Source organism: Ursus maritimus, unplaced genomic scaffold (assembly GCF_017311325.1).
Source record: "Ursus maritimus isolate PB19 unplaced genomic scaffold, ASM1731132v1 scaffold_7, whole genome shotgun sequence".
NCBI classification, from domain to species: Eukaryota; Metazoa; Chordata; class Mammalia; order Carnivora; family Ursidae; genus Ursus; species Ursus maritimus.
Genome location: NW_024426885.1, coordinates 51,012,172 through 51,032,743, shown reverse-complemented (window position 1 = coordinate 51,032,743; position 20,572 = coordinate 51,012,172). Strand labels below are relative to the sequence as shown.

Genomic DNA, 20,572 nt, shown 5'->3' with positions numbered 1-20,572 from the left:
AGCATAATAGAGGCATATACACAGCACTAAGTTAGTGAACTCTGATCCCAAAAATAAAGTATGAACACAAGAAATCAAGTCAATATAAATCTACTGCAGAGGTATTCTTTGCTTAATGTAGGCAAGTGCTTTGTCTTTATCATTTGGTAAATCAACAAGGATTCTGTGCAGAGCAATATGTTAGATGCTTTGAGGATACAAAGTGGGAAAGAGTTTCTGTGCTAAAAATTTATAATCTAGTAGGAGAGATAAACTGTCTATACAAATAACTATATTTCCAGTCTGCACATAATTGCCATAAGAGAAACCTTTACAAATTGAGCAAAACTCTTCTGCAATGCAGAAAGCCACTTCTGGAGATAGGGAAAGGAGAGACCATGAACAATTCAAGGAGGCTTCCATTAAGCAGAAGATGGTTGAACTAACCCTGGAGGGATTGGTAGGATTTTGACAAGGGTGGTTGAAGGGCATTCTAATTCATTTAGTGCCTACATGTGCAAGGTAGCATGAAGACAAAAAAGCCTGGGACATGTTCAGAGAATAGCAAGTATTCTAGTTTGAGTGGCATCTGGTACATGTATAAGGGAATAGTAAAAGAGCAGGCTAGAAAGGAAAAGTAGGGGCGCTTTATGGAGGACCTTTGAAAGTCAGGCTGTGGAACTAGGACTTTAATCAGGAAGCAATAGGTAGCTTTTTGGGCAAAAGCTAATCGAGTTGATATTTAGGAAGGTCAATCTAATGGTCATGTGCAAGGATGCATTCAAGCTGAGGGTGACTGGTACCAAAGACTGGTTAAGTGACTATATAATCTAGGCAAGAGGTAGTACAGGCCTGACCTAGGGTTTTGTTGGTAGGAATGGAAACAAGGCTACAGATACTACAGGCCTTATGCTTATAAAATGTTCTTGGCAGAACTTTGAAGCTCTCAGATACAAAGAGAAAGTGTCAAAGGGACTCTGGAAGTTAGACAGGATATATGGTGATGATAGCAAATAAAAATAATAGAGGAAATTACCCTCCCAAAAATGTAAAGAGAAAACAGATCAGAAAATTGGTAGCTGAATTCTAGAGAAAGACTGTCTTTAGGTAATTTAACAAATGAGAAAGAAGATAAGCAACAGAAAGATGAGAAAAGAAAGGGAAAGAAAAGCCTGAGTAGCTCAGTCAGTTAAGCCTCTGACTCTTGGGGCGCCTGAGTGGCTCAGTCATTAAGCATCTGCCTTCAGCTAAGGGCGTGATCCCAGGGTCCTGGGATCGAGCCCCGCATCGGGCTCCTCTGCTGGGAGCCTGCTTCTTCCTCTCCCGCTCCCCCTGCTTGTGTTCTCTCTTTCGCTGGCTTTATATCACTGTCAAATAAATAAATTTTTAAAAATCTTAAAAAAAAAAAAAAGCCTCTTACTCTTCACTTCAGCTCAGGTCATGATCCTCAGGGTAATGCGATCAAGCCCCGCATCAGGCTCACCAGTCAGTGGGGAGTCTGCTGGAGAGTCTCTCTCTTTCTCTGCCCCTGCCCCCCCCATAATCTCTCTCTCTCTCTCTCTCTCTCTCTCTCAAATAAATAAATCTTTTAAAAAATGGGGGTGGGGGAAAGAAGATACACAACAGAAAAGTAGGAAGGAGAGTTTCTAGGAATGGGTAGGAAATTCAAACTCTGAAATATCAGTGAAGTCTCATTTCTCACCTATTAAATTATCCACTGGAATTAGGAAATCCAAACAAAAGAGCTTGAATGTACAGGATTAAGCTGGGGAAAATTGTCCAAAGACCCAAAGGAGGGAAAATATTTATTCAAGAAATGAAGAGTAATTGGCAATGCAAAGAAATTTGGAGATTGAAACTAAACCTCTGAAAGAATAGAAGGAAATGAGTACTCATTTTATTTTTAAAAATTATTCCTAAATTTTACACTATGCAGAAATCCTTCTTCCTTCAAGAAAAGCAATTAAGTCCTATTCAAAAAAGTCAAGAGGAAAGGCTAAGATCGGTGAGAACACAGTCTCTGAAATGGATGTAGGTGGAAGCCAACTTGTAATACAATGTACAATAAGTCAAAATTGCTGTTAGCAAAATCCCATCTGTTAGCCCAATCACTTTATAATGTTCAGTGCAATAAAAATGCCAGTATTTTGTTACTAGCTCTGTGCTGTATTACCTTCAATTACCCATGTGTTGTTGATACCCAATGAAAACTCATCCTTTGACTCCAAAACTCCACAGGCAAGCACTAAGATTGGATAATGTGTTCTCTCAGATTCTGACAAGAAGTAGAAAGATAGACATTTCTTGAATTCTAGTTTTTAGACTAAAATGATTGGCTCCCATTTCATTATCAAATGCAATATGAGCTTTTCAGAAATATTTAATATCTTTTCAAACCTATTTTTCATACAGCAAGGGTAAGTGAAATCACACTTTCCATCTGACATTTATTGAGTACCCTGCTACTTGCTCTGTTGGGTGTTTTCTACCATTTTTCTGTGACTTTTTTTTAATAGCCTGACTTGTACATTTGGCTAATTTCTTTTTCACTGGATTTTTTTCTTTGACTTCTTTTTCTTCTCTCTGAGGATACCTGTGTTGATCATTACTTCCATGGCTATCCTTGCTACTTCCCACTGGCCATCGTGAACTTAAGTTTGTTTATACGTTGGACTTGTTACAATCCACTCTGTACGTGATTATTATTAGCTAGCAAGAAGAAGGAAGTGATACTGGTATTGGTGATTTTTGAAAGTGGTATTTTAGGAGCGCCTGGGTGGCGCAGTCGTTAGGCGTCTGCCTTTGGCTCAGGGCGTGATCCCGGCATTTCAGGATCGAGTCCCACATCGGGCTCCTCCGCTGGGAGCCTGCTTCTTCCTCTCCCACTCCCCCTGCTTGTGTTCCCTCTCTAGCTGGCTGTCTATCTCTGATAAATAAATAAATAAATAAATAAATAAATAAATAAATGGTTTTTTTAAAAAGTGGTATTTTATATATATATATCCATAGGTCAAAATTCAGACTGGGGAGAAATTAGCTTTTTCTTATTTGTTTCCTTTTTTTTACTAAAGGTAGGAGACTAGATGCTTTTTCGTTTTTACTATATTTTGTTGCGTTATTAAATCACAATGTACTCCTATAAATTCCTTTTTTTACTAGTCCAGTAACATTTTGGACCGTGAATATTAATATTCTCTCTTCTTCCTCAGAAGACCAAGAGACCTAAGGAATAGAGGAGCTTTTGTGATAGATCTGAACTTAAGAGTCAAAACAACTAGAAACTGGTGATCTCTGTAAAATCCATATTCCTCTGCCATATCTTATGCCTTACCCTTGCCGATTTGCTCACAGAAAGGTTTATAAAAACAACTCTGCCCTGTGCAGTTGTCCATTTCTGTGTTTTACATATTGTTTTCATTTTATTTTTACCTTATTTTCTTAAAGTTAATTTTGTATGATTTCCAGACTAGAATAAGTTGGGTCATTAGAGTGGCCTCCGGGCTTTATGGTGGCAGTGGTATCACACCCTGACAACTTGGGAAGGATCATGCATGGAATATGGACAATATAAAGGATATTGGTACATCTTTAAACTGAGAGAAAGGAATCATTAGGCAGTTAACAGAATGCTAATCTCTCCCCATCTGAGATTTTCCCTTTGTCTAATACTTAGCACTGGTCCATAATGCCTTTCTTGTTGTCGTGAGTACATATGTATCTAAACTCATAAGAATTGATTATTTATCTGACTTCTGCTGTCTTTTTTTTTTTTTTTAACGTTAGTGATTTGGGTTTTAGTGTTTTGGGTTGGTTTGGTTTGTTTTGGCTTTTTTGTTTTTTGGTTTGTTTTTTGTTTGTTTGTTTTTGTTTTTGTTTTGCCAGTGAATGAAAGAAATAAGACTTGTCAAAAGATACACATTTTACTTTCCTCAAGGCTAACAAGCTGAAGCCTACTCTTCATAGGGCCTTCAATTCTTCATTGGTAACTTAATTAAAAAGAAAAAATCTGTTTTGAAACATATAAGTACCCTACTAATAACATAATTTAGGGGTCAGCAAACTTTTTCTGTAGAAATCCAGCGAGTATGGTCTCTATTGAACTAGTTAACTCTGCTGTGGTAACATGATAGCAATAATAGACAATGTGTCAATGAATGAGCATTGCTGTGTTTCAGTAAAACTTCATTTATAAAAATAGGCAGTGGGCCCAATTGGTCTTGTAGGCTGCTGACCCTGGGCATAATGTATTGATCATACATTATATTAAAGCCCACTATTGGTTGAAGGAGAGGCTCAGGGAAAAAAAATTTTTAAAAAGGAAAGATGTTGCTACTTATCTGGGGCTTTCTAGCTGGTAAGATAAAAAGCAAGAAAATGACAATTATATAGGACATGTAAAGTAAAAAAGGGTTTAGAACTAGAGTTATTCTTCAAAGGATTTCAGATATAGATTACTGATAAAGTAGAGTGTTTATGATTTAGTGCAGCAGCTCTAAGTATAGGAACTGTATCCTTTGTACAATAAGATGCAAAAAGCAATGTATGAGATGCTTAAGATAAATGATCAATCTGTTTTGTCTTTGGCTTTTTTAACCACTAAATAGAGAACTACAGATTTGTTGGATGTGCCAGGATATTTTAGAATCTGTACTTTAAGATGGACCCACACTGAACTTCTGCTGGAATAATTGAGTAAGAGACACTGGATTTATCTTCCCTCCTTAAACAATGTAAAACCAGACAAAATAAATAAAACAACAGTCTCCAGACATTAGACAATAGCCAGCACAGGATAGTGATCCCTCAGAGAAGGTAAACAAATGAGAGAATACTACAATTGCCATAGCATTCTGTTTAAACAGAGTTTCTAGTCTACAGTGCAGGAAGGGAGGTCCTAAACCCAGAGGTCCAACTGAACAGAAACTGAGTTAAGAACTGAAGGAGGCCAAGATAGCTAGAATTTACAGGAAAGAATACCAGAGAAGAAAGCTGCACAGACACAAAACACACACACTAAATATCTGCAGAGGGTTCCCTGGAGTCTTTAGGTGAACGCTGGTCAGCACGTGTATATGAGGAGAGTATTCAAGGTGAAGGATGAAACCACTGGAAAGAACCAGATGGAACATTCCCCCAAGTTCACACAGAGTGATAGCAGTTTATGTCTCCAGTAGCCAGAGTGGAGAAACCTCTCTCTAATAAATGGGATATTTTATTTAGTACTCAAAAAGATATTACATCAGTAGGATATCAGATTTGCTCTAGATTAAAGGCTGCTGTCATTTCACCTACCAAAGCTTAAAAATAAACCTAGAAAGGACCAAACTATTTCCAAGTAACCTAACTGAATTTCAGAGTAAACGTCAAAAAATGTGTAAAGTAATACCAAAAATCCAGCACCCAAAAACATAAAATTCATAATGTCCAACATCCAGTCAAAATTACTGAGCCATGTAAAGATGCAGGAAAATACAACCCAAAATGAGAACAAGCATCAATCAATAGACATGGATTTAGAAATGGCACAGATGTTAGAATTATTTGACAAGGATTAACATTTCTAAATATATTCTGTATCTCAAGAGGGTAAAGGAAAGCATAAGCCTGTTAAGAAGAGACATAAAAAAGACAACTTCTAGAGAGGAAAAATGCACTGGATGAAAACAGACATTGCAGAAGAAAAAAATAGTAATTAGTGATCTTTAAGACACAGCAGCAGAAGCTATTTGAAATTAAACACTGAGAGAATAAAGTCACTGAAAAACAATGATCCGTGCATGAATGAGCTGTGGGACAGTATCAGGTGATCTAATATACATATATGGAGTCTTAGGAAAGAAGAGAGTGAAGGAAAATATTTGAATTCATAAATGTTCCAAATTTGATGAAAACTATAAACCCCACAAATCCAAGAAGTTCAACAAATCGTAAGCCCCAAAAAACAAGGAGAAAACCATACCAAGAAACATCACAATGAAATTGCATGTAATCAGTGATAAAATCTTAGAAGCAGCCAGGTTAATTTTTTTTAAGACACATTATGTACAGAGAAACAAAGATTAGAATAATAGCAGTCTTAGAATCTGAAACAGTGCAAGCATAGCGCACTGAAAGAAAAAAATTGACAACCTAGAATTCTATACCTAGCAAAAATACCTTTCAAAAAACCAAAACCAAAACAAAGACTTTTTTAGGCATAAAAACTGAAAGAATTCATCAGTAGAAGACCAGCACAAACCATTTAGGAAGGCTCAGATCCAAGTGCTACCTATAATAATTATAGCTATATGGTCTTGGACATACTTTAATTTCTCTGAACCTTCAGATACTCATCTGTGAGATGAGGAATCTATTTTATGGGATTTTTATGAGGATCAAATGAGATAAGGAAAATAATAGACATTTGTTGAGTGTTTCCTTTGTGTCAAGCATGTGTTGTCTCATTAAAAATGGACATATAATATCCAATAAGAGGCCCAATAACAGGTCTGAGATTTTTCTTATACTATCATCTCTCCTCTTTCTTCAGTATCTGAAAAACTTGGTTAGTCTAGAAGTTACCGAAACAGCTAATCAATCAATTTCGTTGAAGTACTTTTCCTAACTTTGTTTTCTTTTAGTTACCACCATTAAATATGCTTAAAGGTGGGAATGAACAACTCTCCTTGCTATAATAGACTCATCAGCTAATAAACTACTTTGTGGAAGGGTTAGGTATGTCCTAAGCTAAAACTATTTTTTTGCCTTGTATTTTGGCTGCCTAATGTTTTTTTTCAGTCATGTTTATTGAGGTATAATTTATATACTGTCTATGTGACTTTTATTATAAACCTATTGGATCGGGGCCATGAATGTCTTTATAGCTTATACTTTGCCCCACTGAGTTTTTGGCACTCAATAAATGTTAAATAATATTTCTATTCAGCATTCTGCAGACAGGAAGCATATGGTAATAAATGTCAGAGCACAGGTTGAAAATCCCCAAAAAGTTGTGTGTTATATTCCTTGGAGAAGCCAGCACAGAAATTTTTGTGAATAAAATTTATTTTAAAAAGCAGTTCCCAGACACATAATTTACTTACTGATTTTTCTCTACCCTTTTACTTTATTTTCAAATTTAAACTTTTCTTCATCAAAATCAGTGTATTAAAAATAGTATAACATTAATGCAGTGTCATAAAAAGTATATAAATGACTTTTTAGATAGCATAAAGAAAAGGTAATTCTTAGTCTGAAGGACAGCATGAGGAAATATTTAAAAGCTTAAGCAACATAAGTCTTTATGATATATTACATGAAAAGAAATAAGCAACAGGTAGTTCTTTATCATTAAATATTAGAATGATTTAGAAGTGTATCCCTGCTACAGCTGTCACAGACCTTATAATAGTATTAGACTTGATTCAATAATATTTTTCTCACCCGAGGATCTGGCACTACTTAAATACCTTACTCTGTTCTCAGTAAGGTAATCATTGCTTCAGAATAATGAAGGACATTGTAAATTGAAACTAAACTTGAGGCCAAAAAGCAAATTTTATGTAAAAGATAATATATCCTGGTTATCTGTATAGAAGAAATTGTTAACCATAATCAGTTATACAAAACCATTTAGATAGTATGTATTTAAATTATCTTTTCATAATTTGCTCACCCTGTGATTCATCTGTTGACTGGACTTACTTTGATTTGATTTGATTTTTGTGAGGATTTTTGTAAGGATTAACTTAAACTATACATAGGAGATAAATACTTGTTAAATGGAGCGATAACAAAGTAAAAACAACATTAGTGGTTTGGTGGCTCCATTCGCCCTTGGCTTTTCCAAAAGCTCTGGACTCCTGTGACTTGACTGTGGACCATGCCCCCCTCACCCACCCACCCCCCACCCCCGCCGTGAATTTTCTGCTTCCTCCATACTTTGGAGCAGCAAAGTAATTTGTTTTGGTTGGATGGGCTCCTTTCTGTAGATAGTCAGAAGTTACCTTTGTTTGGTCCTGAGTTGGATCTTCTGCATTTTTATTTCATTACATGAAGTTTCAGCCTATACCAGGACCCCTCATGTCTGAGATTAAAAATAGAGTGGTAACATTAGCAAGCAGATGATGGTTCTAACTGGGCTCAGTGCCTTCAAGTGCAGAGCAAGAAGTGCAAGGGCAAGGGTTATGAGCTGTGGTAGTGATGGTCGTTAATAGTCATACTCTTCAGATAACCCTGGAGAAAAGAGAGGTAAATTTTGTTTTTAAAGGCATTTTCTAACTTCTCAAAATAACTTTGTAGTATGTTTAATAGGACCATAGAAAACTATCTTTCTTTACAGAAGCAAAATAATAGTTCCTATAACTAAAAAGTAAATTTCACAAAGTCAGAGGGTACAAGGTCAATACAGAAATCATTTGTATTTCCCTATAACTAGCAACAAATAATTGGAATTGAAATAAGAATATGGACAATTTATGATTTTCGTTTAATATTGATTACAGATCATTCCCCTTTATAAATTAAAACTGCGGTGTTATCAGACAAACTGCAGAGAAAACAGTTTTCTCCTCAATTGAATATAAAGGAAATAGCTCTTTGATACACACAAACATGCACCTGAGCTTCTCCTTCCTTTCTGTATAATCTAAGGATTGTGCTTTCTAATAGTGGCTTGCTAATCCCTTTAAATAGCTCACAATGTAAGTATTCCATAGTTTTCATTAACCATGAATTTCAGCTTCTTTCTTTTGTAAACCTCAGAACCCATACGTGGTGGTTGTTTCACTAGCACCCTTTTAGCCTGGTCGATGAAGCAGCAAGCCTACTGCAAATCCTAAATAACGTGGTGTAGATGAGAGTCTGAGACTTTAATTATATGTCATTTTATTCACAACACTCAATTCCAGGAAGGAAAAAAATGTCTTTGCTGTTGTAAAAGACATATTATGTGAGTATCATTCATTGTAAACCAAAAATGATACTGTATTAGAGCATAGACAACAATGGGAACTAATTCTGAAAATGTGACCTGTCTTGGAAACTGAATAATAGTGAAAGTTATCAAAATGGAAAGAAGTGTTAATGTGAAATCCAGCCCTCTCAGAAATACTCTTCCCTGGCCTGTTTGGTTTTGCTTTTGTTGCTTGTCATGCATGAATGAAAGTGCTACACTCTCAGGGGAACAGGAAAGCCTCTGTCAGTTGTTTATTTCCTTAATCCCTCCTCCTTTGTGATTTTTGATGTCAGATCTAAAATGGAAAGCCTGTAAATATAATGATTATCACATGGATAATCACCTGCATTAGGAACCGCCCTGCTTCTCTATTCTAACCCTAGCTGTTCTCCGCACGTCACATCCACTCTGCGGTTGGATTTTAACCTGACTGCTTCATTAGATTTGTGAACTCAGTACGTGGCGCCCTGGGGCAGCACAGATGGGGACGTGCTTGTTTTCTTTTCTCACTTTTGCTGCAAAGACACACTAAAAAGTCCTCTTCAATTTAGTATGATCAGTTCACTTGGAATTAACCCTGATATTTGGAAACTGCCTTACTCTTCTGCCCACCATCTATACCCCTTTTTCCTTCCCTACTTTCAGACCTAATGCCTCTTCTTTCTGTCCCTCCATGCAGTGAATCTGAGGACTAAAGTTCTGGTTAAAATTCTTACTAGGTCAAACTGTTTCCCCTATGTTGTTTTATTATTTGTTTTGCTGGGAGGGAAAAAATAAATGTTGTACCATCATTGTATCTACAAACACCTTCAGATCAGAGGTTAGCTGTGGGAAAATCTGCAATGATGTGAGCCAGCTGCCTTCTCTAATGGAGTGACTGGGGGCACCAGCTCAAGATCAAAAGAAGGTGGGAGGAAGTCAGGAGATAAGATCTTTTTAAGCTATAGAACAAGTGCTTAGCTTTTCAGTGATAGGGCACAGCTCTGCAAACCTGAGTGAGGGGGCGCTAAGATAAAAAATTGAGTTGACTTCTCTTCAGCGTATCCTTCCTCAATCAGAAATATGTTGGCACTTCAAATAGTTTACAGATGTGGAAGTGTCCTAGGGCCTGGTTTCCTTAAAGAATAATGATCTGACATTTATGTATGTGTCTTCTTGCAATTAGTCAGTTCCACTATACCATAACAGATCACAGTTAATGTGTGAGCAAAACTGGACATTAAAAAAGCATTTTAACTACTGTATGTTGAATTTTGAGTTTTTTGTGTCTTAGTGCAGTTTTAGTCATACAGATTCTTCATATTAATTTTGTCTTCTGGTTCTCTGGGCTTCTTTCATGCCTCTGATGAAGCTCTATATAAATAAGCAATTCTAGCAGAGCTTTTCAGTTATCTTTTTTGATATAAGAATTAGCTTGGTTAATTCTTGGATTGAACAGCTTGGAAAAATATTACATTGATATCTTTTGAAACTTAACCTTTTCCTTGACATTCAGGCCAGCAAATATTATTGACTATGTGGTATATCAAGTTCTGTTTTAAGTAAGTTGTCCAAGAGGCTAACCTTGCTCATGCCTATTGTTACGATCATAATTCAGTTTTTCATTAATCTACATCACCAAGGCTAACTCAATCAGCCTTATGCTTCTCTAGCAAACAGCCTGAGGAATTGTACTTTCAGCTTATCTCTGTTAACTTCAGCGTTTAGCTGAAATCATCCATTTCGACCTTTTCAAGCCCTCACAATGGGTCTTTAAATCTATATGTCTTTAGTATATTGGACCATAAGTGCATACATACTTCTTTTCCCAGTGTTTTCCTTAACACGTAGATAGTACCCAAATTTGTGCTGGAGACACTGACTTTCTGCCTTACATGGTTTGGTGCAGCAGTCGTTTCAGTTGAGTTGGATCTGCTCACTACTCAGGCTCAAATCCCATCCTTCTATTAATATCTCTTGGCAAAGATAATTTTGGAGGAATGTAAGTTAAGATGTAGAGGCTCTTGACAGTTGTCTGCAGTTTTTTTTTTTTCATTTTCAAGAGGGAAGTTGAGTTGAAAAGTAATATTGCTTCTATTTTCTGTATCAGTCCTAAAATTAAAATATATGCAGAGAGTACAGAAAGGGAAAGGATTTGGTTACACAGATGTGTTTTTGTCATTTGATAGCCTGTTTTAAGAGCATTAGTGGATATAGTAATGTTCATCAGATTGTGCCCTTAAGATATTTAGGAACCTAGAAAAACCGCGATTTAAAAATTTTAAATAGGGGTGCCTGGTGGGTGGCTCAGTTGGTTAAATATCCGACTCTTGATTTCAACTCAGGTTGTGATCTCAGGGTCGTGAGATCCAGCCCCATGTCTGGCTTCACGCTCAGCATGTAGTCTGCTTGAGATTCTCTCTCTCCCTCTGCCCCTTCCCCCTCTCGTTCTCTCTCTCTAATAAATAGATTAAATATTTAAAAAATAAAATAAAAATAAAAATTTTAACTTTTTTTTAATGTTCAACTTTCGTTACCCTGTCATCTATATAAAAGAGAAATTGGGGAGAAGGAAGACTATGTGCTATAAAAGTTTTCAAACACACAAAGTAAAAATACTAAATACATCTAGATTTTTTTTGGAGGAAAACCTTCTCCAAATCTGATTATATAATTCTGAATAACCTCAGTGAGAAAGAAAAAATGGAAAATAGAAAATATCCCAAAAAGTGGTATGTTTGAACAGTTAGCTCCATGAAAACTTAGATTGGAAAAAAGGCAACAAAATACAAATTTGAAATGAGCATTAAATAACAAAGACAATGCTAACAAACGAGATGACAATATATTAAAAATTTCAGTGATAAAATACATCTAGATTTAATAGTTAATAACATTTTGCCATTTTTACTTCACTTTAATTTTTTAGTATTCTAAAATAAGGTACATATATAATGCCATTTTATCCCTGAATACTTCAGAAGAAACCTAAAATTAAGGAAATTTACATTATCAAATTAATAATTCCTAATGTTATCTCAATCCTGTTTTATAATCAAATTTCTCTAATTGTCCAAAAAAATGCCTTTCTTGAATAGTTTGTTAAAGACAAGATTCAGTTAAGGTCTATACATTGCTCTTGGTCATTTTTCCCCTCCCCAAGTTGTCATGACATTGATTTATTGAAGAGACCAAGCTATTTGTCCTGTAGAATGGCCTACTTTCTGGATTTCCCCATTTACTTTCTCATTGTATCATTTAACTTGTTCTCCTATCCTCTATATTTCTGTAGACTGCAGTTATTGAATTAAAGTTTTGATTAATTAATGTTAAAAATGTGGTCAGAAAACTTTATAGGTGGTGCTGTGTCCTTTATACTGCATCAGAATGACAGGCACAGAATATTTAGTGATTCCACTATTAATGATGAAAACTGATAAGATCGATCACTGGGTTAAGGTGATGACAGCTTGATCCTTCCATTATAAAGTTATACTTTGCTCCTCGTGACTGGCATATAATCTGGGATATTTTGATTCCATGAAATACCCAGCTTCCCGTCATCCTTTTATCTAATAAATTTAGCATCCATTGATGATCCTTGCCTGAATAAATTTCATCAGGGATTGCAAAATGGTGATTTTCTGGATCTATACATTTATTAGCAGACATTCTTCTCTGCAGAAGAGCTTTCTGAAAGGTATTGTTTCAATTAAAAACACAACCACCGGTATGTTCCTTAGGTTTCAAATGATTGTCTTTCTTTGCTGGGGTCAAAACACCTGAACTCACTGTGACAGCTACAGTAAAAACATGCACTACATCTTCTTTATTCCAACTTGTGAAGTGTGTTGACATTATGCTGCCTTTTTTTTTCATGCCAAGGAAAAGAAGAAATCTTTTTTGGTGTAAGAATAAAAATTGAACTATGTGGGTATATTGAGATAATTGTGTAAAAAGAAGACTGTTTGAATGAGTTTCAAAATGGATTATTTCTTCATTACCTAGCACTTTATAATTAACTGTTCTTTTTTTTTTTTATTTCAGGAAGCTGCCACTTTTGCTAGAGAGCAAGGCTTTGAGGTGAGTTAACCCACAATTGCACACTAAACAGATCCTAAAGGTTTTTTCTAGCTGATAATGAAGTTCTTTTGGACAGTGATTGATGTGCTATTATACTCTCAGAGCCTCGCAGCAGTTGCCATGGAAACTTGGCAGTCGTCATGGTTTCTTTGTTCTGCCAGCACAGTGTTATGACGCACTCTGCTAGGTCTGCACCCAACATCGCCTACAGATGTTATTTATTGAATTTTGAAAAGCCTCTTGGGAAGCCAAGAGGTTGGGCACGGTTTCAAGCTGCCTCTGCAGATATGGGGCCTGTCAGTTTGTTCAGTTAAAAAGCTACCTCATTAGCTGTATTACATTTCATAAGGATTCACTGCTAAAGCAGTGGTGGAGCAAGACTAAATAGTGAAATATAATGTCATTTAAATAATTTCACCCCTACCACATGTAGATTATCATTATGCAAATTAATTTCCAAAAGGTTGTACTTAACAGTTGTTATGAACTGATTAATTTAAATCCTGCTCATATAAACTTCCTGTTTTAATCTTTCTTTTTCCATCTTTCTCTCTCTCTCTCTTCTTTTTTTTTTTTTTTTTTTTTGATAGCATAAAACATATAAATTTTCTGAAACCAAGTATCAATAATTGACTTTAATTTCCAGGTCCTAATTCTGTTTTCCTAGTGGAAGTATTACTTGTCAAGATTCAAAACTTCATGTGGTTGTTGTTGTTGGCAAAATTATGATAACAGACAAGACCATGTTTTTATCTATATAATATCCATTTTCTAGTTGATTGTTAGAGAACACTGACTTTAATCTGAACCCAGGTTAAGTGAAAGAGAATTCACAAACTGAGTTTATAAGTTTTATAAGCATCATAATTATTGAGCCAGAACTATGTAGAATGCTGTGTTCTGTACAGCAACTTGGAATGTTGCATGGTAGTAATTTTTAAAAATTAAACTGACTAGAGCTGGAATATAGAAACTCTTTTATTTACATGCTCAGTATTGTCTACCATCTACAGAAGCTGTGAGCATTGATTTAGATGTATCAGTAAGCTCACTTTGAACTCTTTAGAGAAAAGTGTTATATGAATTTGTGATGGAACTACTATTTAAATGTACTAAAGACAGATTCATTATCAAGCAACAAAGTAATACATGTCATAGGACTTGACAACCAGACATAAAGCTTCCTCTTCTTGGAGGAAGTCAGTAGCTTGTGGTATAAGTTCTATGAAAAAATCAATTCAGAGCAGAAAAGCTTGCTTCAAAATACTTGATTATTAGAACTATGATAGCTGCTTGGGAGTTTTCTTTTATTGTTTTAATACATTCTTATAAATGTAGGGTTGATTCACATGTAGAAGAAATAAAAATTTCCAAGTATTTTTTTAATCTAATTTAAGTTTCACTTTGTAATTTCCCAAACTGGTAATTGGTATTCACAAGTAAATATACTCAGGGTAATTTTCAATTTAAATGTCAAATGTTTTGATCATGAGAATTTAAGTAAATGTTTGCAGTCATGTCTTAAGGTTTCATAATGTTAAGTTGTAATATTAACAATCGATACTCTCTTTTGTTACATCAGTATTCTCCATAGATAAGAGCTTGTCAAATGTAAATTTATAGCTTGTTTTCAGTGCTAACATTAAAAAATGTATTTTAGTTCTAGAAAATAACTGGTTTTGTATATGCTTAGAAATATAACATGTTGCTTAACAAATGATCATGACTCTGTAGTACGTGCAGATAATAATTTTTAAATAGTTTATTAAACCCAAATTCATACTTTCATTGCCCACTTGAGCTACATGCTTTGAATATGCTTGGTTTAAATTCAGTCTTAGTGACAAACTACTTTTTCTATTTTCTACTAACCGGCACATATTAACTTTTCTGTTCTTATTTACCGATTCTAGAATTTTTTTTTTACCATAAATCTGCTGTAATTGATTACAGCATATAAACAAGGTGATGATGTTTATAATAGTATATCTTATTACCTTCTAACATAGCAAAACTACTCTGTTGGTGATGTTGACAGTGATATGTTAGATTAGGTAAAGCACACCGTGTCTTGATGTGTCCCTTCATGGGTTCCCTAAAATACTACAAGCATTGCAAAATATATAAGAGCCATGAGTAGAATATTTTTGTTATTATAAATATAATCCATATATGGAATGCTATCGAGGGGAATTCAGTGGTTTTTAAATGTCATTAAAGTTTCCTTAGTCTATTAGACAGTAATAGGAAAGCCTGGGTTTGAAACTTGGTGTTTTTAAAGATTCAAACAAGAATAAATCACTTTATCTTAATGGTTTAATACCTATAGAAATGTGTCAGTGCTCTCAGGTCTATGACAAAATAGACAAAATCTACATTTTATCCTTCTCAACCTTAATTTTACCTCTAAATTGGGACATGAATGAGGAAAGAAATGAAAAGATTAAAAAGAAAGGTGAGCATTTTTTTTCTTTCCACCAGCTCTGCTGTCCTATCCTCATTTTCTATTATAAATCCCAATCAGTTCCCAAAGCCACTGAGTATTGCCACTAGTGATATGTCTGTTAACAGACCAGTCCAAATGCCTCTAAAAATAACCAGTGTTTATTCATCAGGAAATATCTTCAGTGGCATTGTTTATGATATTCTGGTTAGCTTCTCTGCAAATTTTAGATAGTCTTTCTTTTTAAAAAAATCTTTAATCTTTAAAATGAATTGGGCAATTTTTAGTAAGAAGAGGCAGCTTAGGAGGGCACTGGAGAGTGAGATAAAAACTGGAGCTGGGCAGAGCACAAAGCAGGAGAGGATATATTGCTAAGAATTTAAAATGACAATTCTTGAGGTAAAAAGTTTCATGAGGCCTTTTATTATTCTGGAAAATAAGTTCAGACTGCAGTGTGTTTTTAAATCTACTTTATCTTGAACTGAAGCGATTAAAGGTTTGTATTTTTAGAACCTAAATAAAAATAAGGTACTTAAAAATGTTTCATTATGAAACCTTTTAAAAGCTGTATTGAAAATTGATTTAAATTAAATAAATACCTCCAAAACCTAAATATAATATTCTTTGTATTTTCATTCTTTGTGCAATGGACTCTATGCCAAATGATGAAGGTAATTCATAACTTCTCTACTGGGTCATTTATTCAGTTTACTCCAAGCAAAGAATTTTAATTTTATTTTAGATCTCTAAGATATATTACTTCTGACCATAGAGGAAACAAAGCAATCCTTTTCCCTTTTCCAACTTTTCCCACAGCCCCTGACTCTATCCAGAGAATCTCAGACTTGTAATCTTTCTCTGACCATTAATAACTTTATCATCTTGTACCACCAAGGCAGGAAAGTATTGAATTGTGTTATCCAATATGGCATCCATTAGCCACATATGGTTATTTAAATTCAAATTAATTCAAATTAAATAAAATTTAAAATTCATTTCCTAAATCTCAACAGGACATTTCAAGTGCACTCTATAGCTTATGTAGCTAGGGACTACCATACTAGACAGTGCAGATATAGAACATATCCATCATCACAGAAAATGCCATTGATCAACACTGGATAGAAGGTCCACAGAGTATTCAGGAGGTATTGATTCCCAAAGAATTCTCCCAAGATTTTTCTAAGGTTCTTGTGTTCCTCACAAATACAAGGAATACAATGAATGATCACCCAGAGTGTCTGGAAATAAGACACTACGTTAGGTCGTGCTCGCTAAGAGAGTACAATGCTGCTTTTCTAGGTGACTGAGTCCCAAAAGAGGACAGTTTTAAGAGAGTAAATTAACAGAAAGAGAAAGGTAGTCTTTTAATTCTCTGCATTTAGTCATTTATTCATTCAATAAATATTTACTGAGCACTAACTCTGTGCCTAACACTTTGATAGACCCTGAGGACAAGACAGAAATAACCAGAGAGTATACTGTGAAAGAGAACATGGGAGGGTTTCCTGTTTTTTAGATACGATAGCCATGGAAGGACTCTCTGAAGAAAGTAAAACTTGAAAGATACGGATATAGAGCATTGACAGAAAAAAGCAAAACAAACACACAACAGGGAAACAAATTTCAAACAGAACGAACAAGAGTATATAGGCCCCCAAAGAGGAAAGAGCATAATGTACTATGTACTTCAAGAACTGACAGAAGGCCAATGTGACTGGAATGAAGTAAGCGAGGAGGAGGTAGTAGGAGATAAGACTGGAGACTGACACGTCATGTGAACACCATAATTATTATAGGAGTTTCTATTTGGAAAACAAAGGAGTGTGATATGGTTAAGTGAGGCAATGTGTGGGAACACCACAATTGGTATTCTATAGGAGTAGGTAGATTATGACAGTATTAACATTTGTATCATCAGCTTGTTAAAAATGGAATGAAGAGAGTGTATTCTTTAATTTGGAAGACAATGCTAAATTTAAGTGTGTGATCAGCAGTGACAATAAAAGCATAATTTAACATTTATAAAATGCCTCGCAGTTTATAAAACCTTTTCCAACATATGATTAATACATTTAATATTCACACACACCTTTTGGGGGTAGGTAGGGCGTGTATTGCCGTTTTAGTTCAACAGATAAAAAAATAGGCTACATGACTTGTTCAAGGTCACGCATAGCTAATATACCATAGAGCCAGAACCAGGGCGAGCTCTTTAAGTCTCATACTCTTTATATACTACACTTCTTTCTCATTCACATCCTAACATATTGGAGGAGGAGATTAGATTTCCAAATGACCTTGGAAAATGAGAAATATCTTGGAAGTCAAAAATTGAAAATCACTAGGCTAAAATACAAGCCAGAATAATTAAGAGAAAAAAAAACAGGAAACTTAAATACAAGATCAGTAATGACTTGTGCATGTGGTAGAAAAATTATTTCAGTTGAACATGCTATAGTTTTGTGATAACAACAGAAAGCACACTGCCGGAATTCAAAAAGCAGTACAGCCTGTGCATAGCATGGAATATTGGTTATGAGTGTAATTTCTGGGGTCAGACTTTGTGGGTGCTAGCCCTGCCTCCACCACTTAGTATATTTATGACCTTGGGAAGCTTCTTAACTTCTCTGTGACTCAGTTTATTCACCTACAAAATGAGGATATAGGAATAATACCTACTGCTTGTAGAAGTTAAGATTTAGTGAGCACTTCAGAGCTATATACATGGCTCATAGCTAAATTGTATGAGCTTTCTTCTACTCCTCCCCCCTTTTTCCTTTCTCTCCTCCCTTATTAGATAACATAATTGAATTCCCAATACTCAAAACTCTTGAGGCCTTTTCTAGAGATTTTGGGGCAACCTCAGGATATGGCAGTTTTGGAGAGTATTAAAATGGTGGTCATTAGAGGAAAGAAATTAATATTTATTAAGTACTTAGCATGTGCTAAATATTGCATTAAGGTCTTTCACTTACCTCATCTTCTTTCATCCTCACAACAATTATTTTCAACTTTTATTTTGAAATAATTTTAGACTTAGAAAATTTGCAAAAATAGGGAAAACACTCAGCTTTCCCTAATGTAACATCTTACACAAATGAAAAGTATAATGATCAAAACAAGGAAGTTAACATTAGTATGCTACCAATAACTGAACTACAGTCTTTATTCTGATTTCACCAGTTTCTCCTTAATTTCCTTTTTCCGTTTGAGAATCTAATCCAGGAAAACAAATTGCATTTATTTGTCAGGTCTCCTTTGTCTCTTCCTATCTGTGACAGTTTCTCATTCTTTCCTTGTTTACGATCTTGATCCTTCTGAAGAGTACTTGCCAATCATTTTATAAATGCCCCTCAATTTGAGTTTCTCTGATATTTTCTGTTAATTAAGTTGAGGTTATGCATTTTGCCAGAAATATCACAGAAGCGATTTGCCCTTCTCAGTGCATGATCTTGGGGAGGTATATGATGTCCCATTGTCTTAATGTTGATGATGTTCACTTTCATCACTGGGTCAAGGTGATGTTTTCCAGTTTATTTTTTGTAAAGTTACTATTTTCTCATTGTATTTAATAAATATCTTGGGGGTGATATTTGGGGACTATGCAAATATCTCATTTCACCTACTAATCTGTAATGAGGAGTATCTTGGGGGAGATACTTTGAGACTATGCAAATATCCTGATTGTTTTCAAACTTTTGCCCACTATTTGGGCATATTTCTTTCCCAACCTCATTTTTTTTTTTTAAGATTTTCTTTGAGAGAGAGAGAGACATGCAGGGAAAGGGGCAAAGGGAGAGGGAGAGAGAGTCTTTAAACAGACTCCCACTCTGAGCACAGAGCCCGAGGCCAGGCTTGACCCCATCCATGACCCTGAGATGACAACCTGAGTTGAAACCAAGAGTTAGATGCTCAACTGACTGCACCCCTTGAGCGCCCCCCAATGTCTTTTAACGTAAATATTTTCTTAGTTTGTAGATGAGGAAATGGAGCCGCACAGAGGTTTATTTACCTGCTCAAGGTGCAAAAATCTAGGTGTGTCACACTCTCAAGTCCCTTGTAATTTCATAATTCTGCTAAGATGTTAGCCCAAGTATAAGGGAGAAGAATCTATAGGGAGGTGGAGGTAGCTGCAGAACTAGAAACATTTAGCTTTGAGAAGACAGAATTGAGGTTTTAAGAAAAGTTTTCATCCTAGATGGGGGTCAACTATTGAGGCCGAAACAATGGCTCCTCAAAGGCATAGTAAGAAATTTAGATTTGGTGATCACTGACAGTGATCCCAGAGTGACAGAGGAGTTTTGTATGAACTGTGGACATGGATACAAGTAGAATAAAGTTTAACCACCCTGTAAAGATTTGTGTTTTATATTTGGGAAGTTTATTTCAATCTTGAATTGCCATTTTTATAAGCTTTCATTTGAGACATAAGAAAGTTTTCTTTGATTAGTTTACCAAAACTTCCATAAAATATATGTATCTTCCCACTGGCTTGGTAGAAGACAACCGTAGATTGTCATTCTTAATTTATTCCTTATACCACATTGAAGAAAGACCTCTATTTAAAAAACATTACATACATGGTATTCTGCTCCCAAGATGATAAAGTGAATGTGTTTCTGGGCTTTACCCCTTTATCTTTATTAAATATGAATGTACTCCAACATGAGCAAAACTCTGACAATTGTAAAACTTAAGTGTAGTAAAGAGATTGGGAGAATATATGTCATTCATTTTAATTAAATGTATACATTTATTTGAGAGAGTGAAAACATTGTCATTATGTGGCTTTTTACAAAAAATTTTTTTTTGGTCCTTTCAGCTGTTACTAGTCATTTCTAATAGTCATTCCCCAAAAACTGAGGGAATTTCTCATATTATCAGAGTTCAGGCTTAGTTTTGTTCTAAAATAAGCAACCAAAAGTGAAATAGTCAACGTGTTTGAAAGGTCAGCAGCATTGTCTTACCACACATGGCTATTCTTTTGAGAAACAACGGTCGTCTGGAATCATCATGTTAGGTGTAGTAGAAGCTTAGCTTCATGTATCACCTGGAATTTCTTAAGTATGTAGTGAACAAACAACATACAAATATGTAGTGAACAAGCAATATACAAATATTTCACTAAAGATTTTCATACCTTTAAAAAT

General features: G+C 35.1%; 1 protein-coding gene across 5 annotated transcripts in view; it reads left to right on the top strand.

The window, feature by feature from the left end:
* The window catches only part of ADK (adenosine kinase), a 518,777-nt gene that overhangs the window by 412,396 nt on the left and 85,809 nt on the right, over positions 1 to 20,572 (top strand). For all 5 annotated transcript variants that reach the window (XM_008696067.2, XM_008696069.2, XM_008696071.2 and 2 more), the window contains one exon: positions 12,941 to 12,976. In XM_008696067.2, coding sequence (XP_008694289.1) covers positions 12,941 to 12,976 — 36 coding nt within the window. The remainder of the gene's footprint in view (positions 1 to 12,940; positions 12,977 to 20,572) is intronic.